At 42.0% G+C, this 14631-nt stretch overlaps 1 protein-coding gene across 5 annotated transcripts in view; it reads left to right on the top strand.

Moving 5' to 3' along the window:
• The first annotated feature begins 928 nt into the window (after nucleotides 1-928).
• Nucleotides 929-14631, top strand: part of LOC105480151 (insulin like growth factor 2 mRNA binding protein 2) — a 193018-nt gene continuing 179315 nt past the window's right edge. For 2 of the 5 annotated variants that reach the window (XM_011738660.2, XM_011738659.3), the window contains exons 1-2: nucleotides 929-1189; nucleotides 2758-2818. In XM_011738660.2, the coding sequence (XP_011736962.1) occupies nucleotides 1012-1189; nucleotides 2758-2818 (239 nt within the window). In that variant the 5' untranslated portion in view covers nucleotides 929-1011. The remainder of the gene's footprint in view (nucleotides 1190-2757; nucleotides 2819-14631) is intronic. The other 3 variants (XM_071091408.1, XM_071091407.1, XM_071091409.1) reach the window with 2 other exon arrangements.

The following is a 14631-nucleotide window of genomic DNA, read 5'->3' as shown; positions in this document are numbered from 1 at the left end:
TCCGCCTTCCCTCTCCGGTCGGGAAACTGAGGCCCGGGACCGGGAACCACTTTCCCGCGAGCACGGCCCGCGAGGGCCCGGCCGACCCCGGTCCCAGGCGTCCCGACTCCCGCGCGTGATCCTTCGACCACACGCGCCGCTCGGTCGCCTCGGAGAGCGTGGCAGGGATCGGGTCTCAGAGCAAGCGCACGGCCCGGGAACGCGCAGGGCGCCAGCCTCGGCCAAGTCGCTACGAAAGTTGTTGTCTCCCAGCCTGCCCTCGCCTCTCACCTCCGGGACACACCTTCCCGCTCACCCTGGTAGCCGCGCACTCACATCCGGTCCACCTTGCGCACACCCCTCTCCGCGCTCACTCGCGGCCCCTCTCTCTCCCACGCCCGAGGCTCCCCGTCGCCCCCTCGCGCGCTCCCACCCGCGCCCGGGGCGCGCCTTCCCCGCCCCGCAGCTCGCCCGGCCTCGGCGCCGCGCCTGCCCGGGGTTCCGGCGCCCGGAGCCCCAGCCCGGGGCCGCGACCCGCTTCCGCCCGCCTGGCGCGGGGCCGGAGCCCAAGCAGCCACTGCCGAGCGCTGGGGGCGCGAGGCAAGGGGCGCAGCGGCGCGGGGCGGGGAGGGGGCGCTCGCTCGCTCCCTCTCGGCTGCGCACACGCCCGTACAAACTCTCACACAGACACACGCGGGGTGCGCTGCCGCCGCCCGCCGCTGCTCCTCCTCCCGCCACCGCCTTGAGAGGGAGAGAGAGGGAGGCAGAGAGAGCGCTTTGTCCGCGCGCCGCCGCCCGGCCCGGGACTCTGCCCCGAGGAGGCAGCCGCGCCGAGTCCCCGCCTCCGCCTCTGCCCCCGGGCGGGCCGGGCCGGCCGCGGTGGGGGGAGCCAGGCTGAGGGTGGGGGTGGGTGGCGGGCGGGCGGAGGGCGGGGAGGGGGGGTGGAGGAGGAGGAGAGACGAGGGCAGCGGAGGAGGCGAGGAGCGCCGGGTACCGGGCCGGGGGAGCCGCGGGCTCTCGGGGAAGAGACGGATGATGAACAAGCTTTACATCGGGAACCTGAGCCCCGCCGTCACCGCCGACGACCTCCGGCAGCTCTTTGGGGACAGGAAGCTGCCCCTGGCGGGACAGGTCCTGCTCAAGTCCGGCTACGCCTTCGTGGACTACCCAGACCAGAACTGGGCCATCCGCGCCATCGAGACCCTCTCGGGTGAGCACTCAGCGCGGCCCCCTCCCCCGCCTCGCCCCGCTCAGGCCGGGACGGCGCCGGGAGGGAGGCCGAGTCCGGCGGGCGGCGCCCGGCGGCGGCTCCCGCGCCCGCACGCTCACTTCCACGCACCAGACCCTCAACTCTCGCCGCCGGCCCGCTCCTGGGACGGCCCGCTACCCTCCCCCCACAGCTCCGGACTCTGCCCTAGCCCTCGGGGCCGCAGCCTTGGGGCGCCCCCCGTGCCGCTCCGAGGGTTCCCGAGGCTAGCCGGCTCCTTAGGGGCACCCCCTCGTTCCCCTGGCGCCCCAGGCTGGTCTCTGAGCTCCCCCGCCCCCCACCCTTTGAGCGTCCCCCGTCTCACTTCTCCCCTGACCTTCCTGTCACCCCCTTTGTCAGGGTACCCTCTTCCCCAAATCCAGCGTCTCCTCCTCCCCCGGCCGGACCTTCTCTCTTCCCGTGCCTCGTGCCCAGGACCTCTCGCCCTCTGGCGTCTCCTGAGCCGCACTCTCCTTTCGAGCCCCCTCCCCACCTCGCCCCACGGCCCCCCACTTTCGGCACCCCCTAGGCGCCACCCTGATGACCCCCTTCGAGGTCTCGGGGCTCCCCCAGCCCCAGCCATCGCACGACGGCACATCCCCTCGGTCCTCTCCCGAGCCTCAGTCCCCTCTCGCTTGCTCTCTCAAGCGCTCCTATTTTTCTCTGAATTTTTTGTCCGATTTTATTGAGAAGAACTCGGGGCTGGGGGCTTTCCGCCGCCCGTCCCCCCGCCTCCCGCTCGGCCAGAAGCACCTTTTTACGAGGTGCCCTGTCTCAACTCGGTGGGGGCCCGGGTTGAGAACCGGGAAAGAGGCGACCGGGGGGCCCGCGAGCGCGCTGGAGCCCAGACGGGAGACGGAGAGCGACACACACACATACTCGCGCGCGCGCACTCCCCAACTCTCCCCAGCACACGCTCCGCTCCCAGCCGCGCGGGCCCCCGGACCCCGGCCGGCGCCCCCCGAACCCCGGCCGGGCGGGAGCCCCTTCCCCACCGGCGTGTGGAGTGGGGGCGGGGCGGCGGCGAGGCCAAGGTGACACCCTGGAGCGGGCAGGGACAGGGCTCTCGCTGCGGTGGACTCCGGGGGGCTTCAGCTCGTTTTCTCGGGGCCACCGGGAGGAGAGGGCAGGGAGGGGAGCCCGGTGGAGACTTCGGGCCCCGGGTTAGCGGAATGGAGAGGTGGGGGCCGGGAGAGCAGCGGGGCCGCGCCAGCCCTGCAGCTTGAGTTTCAAATGAGCTCATCCTTTCAAATTGGCGCCGCTCTTTATTAAATTTGTTTTTCCGGTAATGCCACCCACGGCTATACCTGGGGTCCGACCCGGGCTCGCACCCTTCCCGCCTTGTCCCGAGACACGGGGCGCCCACCTTTCTTTCCACTGGGCACCAAGTTCGCCCAGCTCGATCCGGGTAGGAGACCCCTTGGGGGCGCCCGAAGGCGGAGCCCGAGCGTGGAGTTCCGTGCGTGCCCCTCCTAGACCCCCGCGGGCTTGATCTAAGCAAGGTTCTGAGTGCTTTAATTTCTGTTTTAAAGGTAAAGTGGAATTGCATGGGAAAATCATGGAAGTTGATTACTCAGTCTCTAAAAAGCTAAGGTAAATATACTTTGCTTAGTTTTTTTTTTGTTTTTTTTTTTTTTTTTGCGATTGGCCTTACGTATAAGTAAAAAACGTACACACAGCTTTAGAAAACGTGCTTTTGGTAGTTTTTAAAGGGGCTTTTGTTTGTTTCGTTAGTGGAGATGCATAGTTTAGAAAGCTACTTTTTTTTTTTTTTTTTTTTTACTTTCATTATATAAGGTGTTTACTGTTCTTGGAAAATATCTGGTGCCTAATTGGGGGTCGGGGTGGCGAACACTAGCTATGTTCAGTTCGCTGGGACCCTGTAACTTGTTTATCAAAAATTGCCTCCCACCCCCATCTCCCGCCCCTACCCCCAGCAGAATAGCAGCAAATGCTTGTCAAGACTTCCTGTGAGATGCGAAGAGTAAATATTTACTATGTCAGCTAAATTGCTTAACTAAACTTAGCGATTAATTACTTTTCTCTTTTAGGTAGTTTAATGTTGAATAGTAAAATAATTCAGTAAGGGGTCAATATTTTGCATAGCTTTCTAAAGAAGTGGGTTGTTTGGATTGGATGGCAGTTAAAAGCCGGACTTTTTCAGTCACTGAGACTACTGAGTATAGCTTCTGAGCATTTTGTTGTTGTTGCTTGTAAGAAATGTTTGCGGCTAAAATAAATACCCTTGTGAAATCTATAGTTATATTTAAGTGCACTGTTGTTAATGACGGAGTAACAAGTTTTGTGGAGGTTGGATTTCTCCACAGTGATTTGCTAACATGAGAAGAGAATGAGAAAACATCTTTGTTTAAAGTTTATTGTGGACTTTAAATTTGGGCCCTTTATTACTCATTCTAAATTTTTTTTTCTGCTGTGTGTCGAAACTTAGTTTATATCCCATTCACATACATTTCTTCACCATTAGTCATTAGGTAGCTGGACTGGAGCTGTTCAGTGAAGTTTTTGATTACTACCTTTACAGTTTATCAGTCAACAGTGTAACCACCTGATTTTTGCCAGGGTTGAGTAGATTTTAAAACAAACTACCCTCGTTTTATAAATACTTAGATGTGTTGTTGAAGGGATTTTTAAAAATTGTGTGCCACATTTCCAGATATGTTTTATTTTAAGTAAGCAACAGAATAACTATTTGCTAATGACTTCTGTGGAATATGAGAAAATTACTTAAATCCTGTTTTTTTAATTTAAAAAAGGTGAGTTATGATTTGCGGTTTCATGTGTAATATTAAGCTAGTTCTTTCCTCTATTGGGAAAGATGTAATATGTAACCAATTGGTTTTCAATAAGGTATTCTAAATTTGTATACTTTTCTTTAAAATAATATTTTTTGCTTGAGAAGTCCAAGTTGAAGCTTTCTGATATATTATTTACTGCAAATATAAATTACTATCTCATAACACTTGAAAATTTGCAGAATGAATATATTGAACAGTGAAATAACTACTGCAAATATTTGATACACTATGTTTCTGTAAATGTCTAATTCTGTTGGCTGTTTGTGGTCGTGAATACTTTTGGGGGTTATAATTAGTAAAAAAAAAAAAAAAAAACTAGAATTTTATCTTTGTTGGTGTCTCATTTCATGTTGCAGTGTGCATTTGATTTTGTAGTATACATGAAATACTGGTTTATCTAAAGTTATTAACAGCTCCTAAAACTTCTCACAAATGTACTACTTTTTATCTTTTTTCTTTCGAAATGAAGATTATTTGCTGTTAGCCAGAATGTCATTTAAGTAATCTTATTCTGTTTAAGAGTTCAGAATTAAAGGCATGTCCCCAGTTTTTAGTATAAATTAAGTAAAGAGCATTCTAGGATTTATACAGCCCTATTAGTTGATGATTTCTTTGAACATGTGGGCGATGTGAAATACCCAGGAGGTAGATTAAAATGCGCTGTGTATGATTCACTACACTGAAAATGTTTAACATTCCAAATGTATGCATAAGCTGCTGCTGTAGAGGAGTTGCATCATTTCTGATTGGATGGTTTTAATCTTTTTTCCTTTCCTTTATTAGTTTAAATGCAGAAATTAGCTACTTGTACTGCAGGCTAAGGGAGAGATAGCTAATGACCGGTATTGTGTACTGAGATCAGACTTCAGGGATGAAGCAGCTGTATGTTCTCATGTCCTGGACACTACCACGTTGGTGGCTTTCTAAACCCAGGGTACTGTGACATTTGAAACCAAAGCTTTTATGTTATATGGAGACTATTTTGGTGTTCTTGTGTTGCATTTCTATGAATATTAACAAGTTAGAAGTAAATTTGGCAGTGTTAAGTCAATTCTATATGTGGTTTTTGTGTTAGTTGAAGTGAAAATGGGAAGAAAACAGTTCATCCTCATTGCTTGCTTACTTAAAAGTCATTCAACAATTGAGTGCATTTTCTTTGTATTGTAGTGATTTCTTTGATTTCTCAAGAATTAGTTTTAATATATCTCATAGATTTTTTAAAGTTAATGATAGTTTGGGAGGAGATGTTTTTATCTTATGAAATTATTGGCATGCCATTTGCTTACCAATTGTATCTTTTGTTAAATATTCTGGCATTTTATAATAGCATAATAGACTAGATACCATTATTTTCTCAGGTCACTTAGAAATAGAAAACTCTTTTCTTTTTACAACATATGTTTCATTCTTATTAAATGCAAATTATTCTAATGTCAACCACACATAAAGCATTTATTTCTCTTTGTTGGTTTCAGGCTCTGTTGAATAAAAGTGTTTGAATCTTTTCTCTCTATCAGTATTTCTTGGTAGTACATATGGTCAAATGTTTATTAAAGAGGAAAAAGCTGGTAAGCTTTAAAATGCTTTTAAAAGTTTTGGAAACTTCCTTAACAAATTTCATTTTTGGTGTTGATGAAGGTTAACTTAAAAATTATGTGTATATGCGTATATATATACACACACACACACACACACATATTGCATGCCTTGTTTTGAACATGCTAACTTGAATGTGCTTTTGTATCTAAAGTTGAATGATTCTGTGAGAAACAAAACTTTGAAAAATGCAACTGCTGCCCACCTCTAGGAAGTAACTAAGTGGTTCTAGACATTCTTTCACTGAGATGGTGTGAATACTATGAGATAGTGTAGGAAAAAGCTATGAATTTGTCTTTCATGAGTTAAAAATCAGTAATTGTGTTCACTCCAATGCAAATGAATTTGGTCTCCTATAGGAATGTTAAAGAAAACAGTATCTCAATTGTATTTTGCTTGTATGTACTACATTGTGTATCGTTGAATTAAATACCGAAAAGAAGAAAAAACCACCCAATCTCAGGCCCTCCCTGCAGCAAAGTCTTTTGCTGCATCAATTTTTAGTTTTCTAAAAACAGAAGTGACTTTTATTAGGTTGAAATTGTGTGGTATCTTCCTATTTTAAGAATCTGTTGACTTAGAAATTAATACCTGCATTTGCTTACATAGATTCCATGTGTAGATATAACATATATTAACACAGAATATATGATATTAAACTGTAAGATTACTTTTGATTTGGCTTTGGAGTTAAACTTTTAGTTTCCTAGGAAAAAAAAATATTGTTAGTAATTTTTTCACATGGTGCTAGGTAATACCATAGAGAGTTGCACATCGGTGTGACCTCGAAGAGATAAGTATTAAAGTTAAAATAGAAGCAATACAGGAAAAAATGAATTTGATGACATTGGTTAAAAATTCTAGTTTACATTTTTAAAAGACTGGTTATTTGATGCTTTTACATCATTTAATTAAATGTTAGAAACCAATGAGATTTATATATCAAATAGATTTTATGGTTTGCTTGATTTTTTTCAATTCACCAAATACATAAAAATTTTTAAATCATAATATAACAATTTATAAAACTATTTAATGGCTGAACACCTAAACATTAATTCCAAAGGGTGATTTGTGATATGTAGTACAGCTGCCAAATAGTGCTTTTTGTGTGTTTCCTTATACTTATGGCCAGGTGTAAGATGACCAGTAAGAGATGGTCTAAGCATTTTGTTTTTTATTGTGTTAACCTGAGATTATCCTTTGGTAGAGAGAAGATGAGAGGATATTAGTAATATTTGTACAAAGCCTTTTATACTTGATGATCTAAAATACAATATGTTTTCTTTAAGAGAAAAGCATTTAACTTTAAAAATATTTTTAAAAGAAGATTTAGAACAAATTGCATATCAAAATTGTCATTTCACTATTATTTTGAGTAAACACATGGTTTTTGTGTTTTTTTAATGTGTGGAGGTTGCTCCAGATTTTCAAGTACTGTGCTGGGGAAATGTAAATGATTTTGAATTATGCATAAAAGGATAGTGACTTAGGCACATTTATTAAAAGTCAAAAAAAGCTATGAAAACCAGATTTCAACAGGAACTGTTTATACATTTGATACTGTCAAGCTTTTCTAAATATTTGCTGTCTGTAGCTGAATCACTCTTCCAAGTCCTTTATGAAACCCTCAAAAGTAGATGAGCAATTGGTCAGAATTGTTAGAGGACATTATTTGAACTAAATGTTTCCTCTCTCTGTTTCAGTGGTGTATGTGCAAGTGTGTGTATATGTTTTTTGTGGGGGACAGTTTCAGGTAGATGGTATCAAGAGGGAGCAGGAGATCTTTAATTGAACAACAGTTGCTCTGGAATGCAGTCCCGAGAAGGCTCAAGAAAGTTGCTTGGTGATTGAAACCTGTGGCAAAGGGAACCAAGTGCAGTGATATTTGCCTTGAGTGATGGATAACTCTTGTAGGTGGTTAACCTTGTTGTGAAAGCCAAGTCATAGGTACCTGGAATAGCTTTTACAGTGAGCATGCTATTGAAAGGACTATCTGTGCAGCATCTGCCCTCCTTCCTTTTTACTTGGCTGTCCCCTGTCACAAATGATTTTGTGAAGGCTTTGATGATTTTGTAAGCCATTTTTTAAGTGCCAGAAAATTCAAGATTTGAATATGCACTTTCGTTTAGAAATTCTATACTTTGAAAAGCAATATGATATTTTGCATAACACAAGTGCTCTCAGTGAGTAAACTTCATTAGAAACAGCGTTATATTGAAATAGTTTCTTTGGAGACCTAAAAATGCTGAATAATACATTTCAAAATATATTTTCAAAAATCATATTTAAACATCACAAAAGTGTCTTCAGTATTCTTTTCAGTGTTATAAAGTAGTGGGCTTGGCTAAGCTAATTTTTAGAGTTTATGCTCTAAAACTTTCAGTCAAAGCATTATCTCTCAAAAGCTATGATTAACTTTTTAAATTGAGAGATGGGAGTGTTCTGTTTAACAAAACATGCCCCCAGAATTTATTAGTAAAGTTTTATCCTTCTTATATTTAAATTCAAGTTCAAATTATTTTGGGTATTCATTCAAAAGCAGTATCATTGAACAGATAATAGCAAATAAACAGCAAACACCTACCAACGAAGATAAGTCTTTCCTCCCATTTATCATCACCATTAAAACATTTTAAATCTTTTACTTTATAATTTGACTTCATGCTTACAAACTTATAATTTTCATTTGGTGGCATGGACTCTATGGGTTCTATTTTAGGCAGCAAAATTGCAGAGTGCTCAGAGCATTATTTTTAAGGTTTTACTTTTCCTGTTTTGATCATGGATTTTAGTCTGGTCTCTCCATAAAATAGTGAAGAAAAATTACTTTCTTCTATAGAAAACTTCAGATTCCATTGCTTGGCTGCCAAAGAGAAGAAGGAATACAATAATTATTTCTTTAATTTGGTTTAGAGTTTGATGATTGAGATAGAATAAGTACAACAGTGAAAATGGATGCTTTTGCATTAATAGGAGGCATTCAAGCCCAAAAGCTAGCCCTATTCCATCATTTGATAGTTATGTCTCCTCCCTAAGCCTCTGCTTTTCACTAAATAACGTCTGTATTTTTGAGATACATTTTGTTTATTCCTCATTATGTATTCTGCACTTTATTTCTTAAAATGTGAACACTCAGTAAGGATTTTCCCATTCTGTTTAGTGTCAAGGACATTTCATAAATAAAGCAGATATTTTAATAAGTCTGATAAATGAAAATTAAGAGTTGATGCATGTTTTGCGCTTTCTCTTATTTACCCATATCATAATAAATGTTGCATCTAATGACCAGAAAAATTTGTATGGGAACATTGCAAAAAGAATTGTATTTTCAGTTTTTCTTATTGTCATACAATTAATGTGTCTCAAAGTAAGGATTTGCCTTAGTGGGAAGCTTGAATTTTTAAATTTTTGTTTTAAATGTGATCAGAAAGGTTGATGATTTCATGTATTGATATTTAAACAATGCTAGTAGTATTATCTCAGGGAGGAGTATTTTTTGTGCCTGCATCTTATATTCATACAGTACTGATACTGTTCCAGCCTCTTTGACACATAATATCATTTATTCCAAATAATAATTTTCTGAAAAACAGCACAATTGTTATTATCTCTTTTTTTTTTTGGATGAGGAAACTCAGTCTCAGAGAAGCTTAATAATTTGCTTAAGGCCACATGACTGTTAATTAAGTAGTAGGGCTAGAACCCAGGTCTTCTGAGGTCCCTGAGTCTCACTCCACTGTACTTCCTCTCCGTTTAACGTTTTAAATTAAAAAAGTCAGCTGAATGTGTTACAGAGTTCAAAGAGTGCTATTCAAGAGTGGTAGAAATATATGAAAATACATTTGTGAGTTGAACCTTTGCAATAATCCTACATCAGTCTCAGTGATCTGTACTTTGCTATAATTTTTAGAAAAAAATAATTAGAAACAGGTAATTTTAAAAGTAGCATTGCACCTCTTCCCATCTCTGTGTTGCCCAAGGACAGTAGTGGGGAGTATACCTAAGCAGGTTGTAGGGTTGTTGTTGTTGTTACTTTGCTTTTTTCAGCAGTTGCATTCCTGACATAAGACAAACATTTCTTTCAACATCTGAGCCACACAGATTAGACAGCGAACCGTCACCCGGGTCAAGACTATGTGCCATGTGGTAAATGAAAGTCTAGCTCAAGGAATCTCCTGGGTAGATTCTTCACAGGGTTCAGACAGCCTGTTGCAGAGGTCAGGCCTGTGTTGTGGTTTACGTGTTTCCCTGGTAGGAACTGCCAGGTCTTTCCCAGAGGTGGTATCTCTCTCTATGTCACTTTCTGTACTGAATAAGGCCTTGGGCCTCTCCTTTGAGTATGGGGTGAGTGTTAATAGGGATAGTATCCATAAAGTTCTCAGAGTTCTTTATTAATTTTACAATCGCTCAAAAACATATGCTAAATAACAAAGCATGTGAAGTACAGTTCATTTCCCCTCAACTGTAAACTTTTCCTGCATTTATCTTCGTTTCCTTTAACTTTTGTGGACTGTTTATGGTGGTGGTGGGAGGGAGGGAGGAATTATCAAGGAAAAAAAATAGGTGAAAGAAGGTTATTTCCAACTCCCCATGCATTTCTTCAAGTTAATGCAGTCCAGAGTGGGGTATGGCATTTTCTATGGAATTCTAACTCGGGAGATGGGGGAGAGGAAGAGAGGTAACTAATACTGGGTGGCTGCTATGTGCTAGGCACTGGACTAGGCTTCCTGTTTTATCCTCCCCACAGCCTGAAGAGATCCATCTTTATCCTTCTTACACAAAGGGCTCCAAAGCTTCAAACTCTAAAATAACTCCTTTCTCCTGACCAAAACTTCAGAAGGCAGTGACTACCTTACCCTTGCTGTCCATCTCATTTGAATACTGCAACAGAACCTTAGCAATGAAGTGGAAAGTTGTGATAATATGTACACAGGCTATAGAGTAACTTTTTATATTATTCCTACCTTGGAATAAGAGACAACATTTCCATATATAAAACCTATGCTGAGAAAGATTAGGAGCTGACATTCTGTATATTTTTAATTTAATGTAATTGAAAAGAATTAAAAGTGTTAGTCTTAATTTGAAGTCATCCTGTAGTAGAAACATTTATAATTATATAAAGAGAAAGAGGTTTTTGTAAAAAAAATCATTGCGGTTGACAGTTAAGTGCAAAAAACATACATGTATGCAGTGTGGGAGGAGGGTCTGTTCCATGCTTTTAACCCAGATATGCATATTTTTTCAAATCCTGAGAAAAACTTGAGGTTTTTTGTTTAGGATACAGATGTTGCACAAAGGTTGGCATGCTTTCATTTTTATATGTATTTTTTAAAATGTCTGTGTCTTAGAGAAGGAAAATATGGAATTTTTGTAAATTACTTTTTAGAAAATGGTTCACCTTATTAACTTTAGAACATTTTAAACCTCTTTGACACATGAAAAAGCCAGTGAAAGCACTTTTTGATATAATACTTAAGTATCTTATGCATCTGTTACTTTTTTATCTCATGCATTTTGTTATTATTTTGTTTAGTAACACAGGACTTCAGATAGTTATACTACCAATGAAATGAGATATATAAGAGGTTTTCTTCTAGATAGACGCCATGCTTTTTGACAAGAACGTAATTTTATGTAATTTATGAGATAAAATAATAACTTTCCTCAGTCAAGAACCTCTAATAAAGCTTAAAAGATTACCAGGAAAGACATTTGTATACTATATCTTCTCTTTCTCTTTGAAAAATGAAACAAAAAATCGAGTGGTGATTCTTTGGACAGGTTAACTTCATACCAATTCATGAAATAGAGGGTGTTTTTGAAAAAGCTCATGTGAGGATAGGCTATATAGTATTTTTGGATTACATGGAGACCTTTTACTTTGGTCCCTCCTGATCTTTGTGATTTTAACAATGCATATTTTGAAATTTCAGTGGATGTTTTTCTTTATCATTGTATGAATAAGATTTTGAAGTAAAATGTTTTGTGCTTCTTTATTTGAGAGAGTCAGATGTAGATGATAAAAGCAGTTTAACCCTGAAAAAGTGCAGTTGCGCCTCTTCAATTATTAAGAAAGAAGGAAGGGAGGAGGGAAAGGGAGGGAGGAGAGGAGAAAGGAGGAGACCATAGAAGCGTAGGTGACTAAACCATGTGTACAGCTTCTGCATTTTCTTTGTATACTTCCAGAGCACGTGGCAAAGACTGGTCCTCACTGATAGTGTGTGGAAGATAGTGATTCCAACGGTGACAGCAGGACTGGGAGTCTCACACAACGTATTCTTTTCTTTGACACTTAAAAACTCTGAGTATGTGGTTGGCCTGCCCCAAAAAAGGTTTTGCATTTCTTTCTCTAAGGCCTCACACCAGCCACTTCCTCTCTCATTCTCCTTCTCCTTTGCATTTCCTTGGGGATGGCTGGAAAGGGCTGGCAGTGCGGTGCCTGGCGTGTAGGCCTGCCTGCAGCTCCATTGCCCCCTGGTTGGCCGAGGGTTGGGGCAGCCGGGGAGGCATGTGTGTGCTTGCTCAATGTGTTGGAATGTATGGGTTCTGTGGCATACGCTTACTTGGAATGTGCAGCAGACACATGAGCTTCGATGGTCGTGGGGGTCTAACATTGTAGGCTTTTGTAAGTGGTTGAAAATGTGGGTTACTTTTTTCCCCTGAAGTGCAGTTGTATTTATTCTTTGGAAAGGGAAAACATCTTCTTTATTTTTTGTTTTTAAGCCATTGATGGATAGAAAATAATGTTGTGGATGCATAAATAATCTAGCCTTTCTCCTGGATCCAGCTGTACTACTGTTTACCCCTTTCTTTTCGAACTGATAGTGATGTCTTCAAGTCATGGACACTGAATTTGTAAACTAAGCCTTGTAAAACTCCCTGAGTTGTGCCACCACTGAAGATGATGAAATCAAGGATCTGAGAAACCAAATTTTAAGCTCAGATATTGAAAAATGTGGAATTGATTCTCCCTTTTTAGGAATAGAGAACAAAATACTAGTTGCTTAATATTTGAAATTTTTGGCTGTTTATTATTTAAAAAAATATTTATATATTTTTCTTCTCAAAATATTTGAGATGACAAAGGTACAGATTACTCAATTATTTGAATTAAAGAAGACAGAGATTTAGATTTGTAAAGTAGGTAAGTCGAAAACGCATTTTGAGAGTTACAAAGGGCCCAGGAACAGGTGGTTGGTTCTAATATAATTATTTCTACATCACTAGAGTTTTGCCAGGGAAGAGTTAGCTGTTTGTTCATTGATTTGTATATTAATGGTATGTTGTGTCTGTTTCAATAGTGGTTTCAAAACAATGATTTAGATATTGAAATTGATCAGTGGCTTTAGTTCACGTGTATCAATTATGGTCAAGATGTTAATACCTACCTCACACATTTCTAGGCCAACATTGTATCTTTTGTTTTCTATGGCAGTTTTTATTAAACACTGCTCCATACAGCCTTAGGATTCCAAGGATATGCCAATTTATGGGAAGGACGAATGGGTGTACGTACATGGGAATCCTGGCTTCTTATCCACCGTGCAGTACGAAGACAGCTGCATTTGTTGCTGTTTTATATACAGAATTGGAGTTGAGTCTAAGATTTGGTTTAGAAAAGGGGTTTGCTGCTTTAAAACACAGTTTGTAAGCACCCACCCTACAGTGTGTAATTCTGAGTCTTGAGTCCATTCCCTGATTTGGCCCTTCAGCAGACACAAAGCCTTTTCTTGAGGAAAGTTTAGACCCTGCCCTTGTTACTCCTACATCTGCTTTCCATGGACTGGCCCTCTATTTCCTGTCACTTTCATTTTGGTAACAGATGTCTACTTTGCCAACTGCATGCCAGACTACTAAATCTATGGATTTTTCTATAGTCAACAACATAGAATGCATGCCCTTCAGGAACTTTCCAGGGAGCTCCTTGGCCAGTGATTGCGCTCTGGCTCTTGGCAGAGCCATTAGAGTCAACTGCCTTTGAAGAGTGATGGGCATGTTGACACGGGACCCATTCATTCATCGAGAACAAGTTTTTGCTTCGGGACGTGGAAACAGGGTTGGCTTCCTAATCCTTCTTGAGGCAGAGCAGCCTTCCTCTTATCTGTTGTATAAGGTGGGGCTCCATGAACACAGGAGTGATCTTCAAAACATTTTCAGTTAGTTAGAACGAATGCCCAACAAATGAGCTAGGTCACAAGCCATGGTACTCTAATACACTCCCCCTCAGTATCAGTCCTGCATACATGATTTTTGTTCAAAAACAGGATATTACTTTAAAACAGTAAAAATACTGTTCTCTCAATGATTGGCCAAGGACTCTTGGAAAGTCCTGAAAGTCCTTGGAATTTAGCTACGTGTTGTTAAAGATCCCCTGAGAGGTTCTGATGCCCAGGCAGGGAGGGGGAGAGAGAGAGAGAGAGAGACACCCCACTCTGAGCACTGTTCCCTGCCATGTGCCCCATCACTCTAGCCTCCCACAGACTGGCCTTCAGAGACCCATGGTTTCTTATTGTGCACATAACTTTTGTAGTAGGATTTTTGTAAGAGATCACCATATGTTTACAGGGGTGGATGATGTATGTGGTGGCAAGGGTGGTCTGGATATGCAGGAGGGGCAGCTATTAGTCAGCTCCAGCCAACTGCTGCCATTTGGAAATGTAGGGCCAGTGTTCTCAAATCTGATTTTTCAAGAGAAGGTGGAAGTTAGAGTTTTTATGTTAAATATCTGAAGTTTTAAATATTTTAAATATTAAATAAACAATTCAAAAATTTTTATAGACACTGAAGGTCAAAAAAAGATAGCTGTGGGTTGAATCCAGTTCGCATTCTCTGCCACATGAAAATCTGTATCTTCTGTAAAACATTGTTGAAGATACTGTCGTTTATGTTTAGTATCCCTTACACATAGGCTTGTCTATGAGTGAGAGGGAAAAGTCCTTTTCTTGATAGACAGGATGAACTCGTATGGATCTTATCTAATGATGATAG

The sequence above is a fragment of the Macaca nemestrina genome, chromosome 2 (genome assembly GCF_043159975.1).
Source record: "Macaca nemestrina isolate mMacNem1 chromosome 2, mMacNem.hap1, whole genome shotgun sequence".
Taxonomy (NCBI): Eukaryota; Metazoa; Chordata; class Mammalia; order Primates; family Cercopithecidae; genus Macaca; species Macaca nemestrina.
This window is presented reverse-complemented; position numbering and strand designations above follow the sequence as displayed.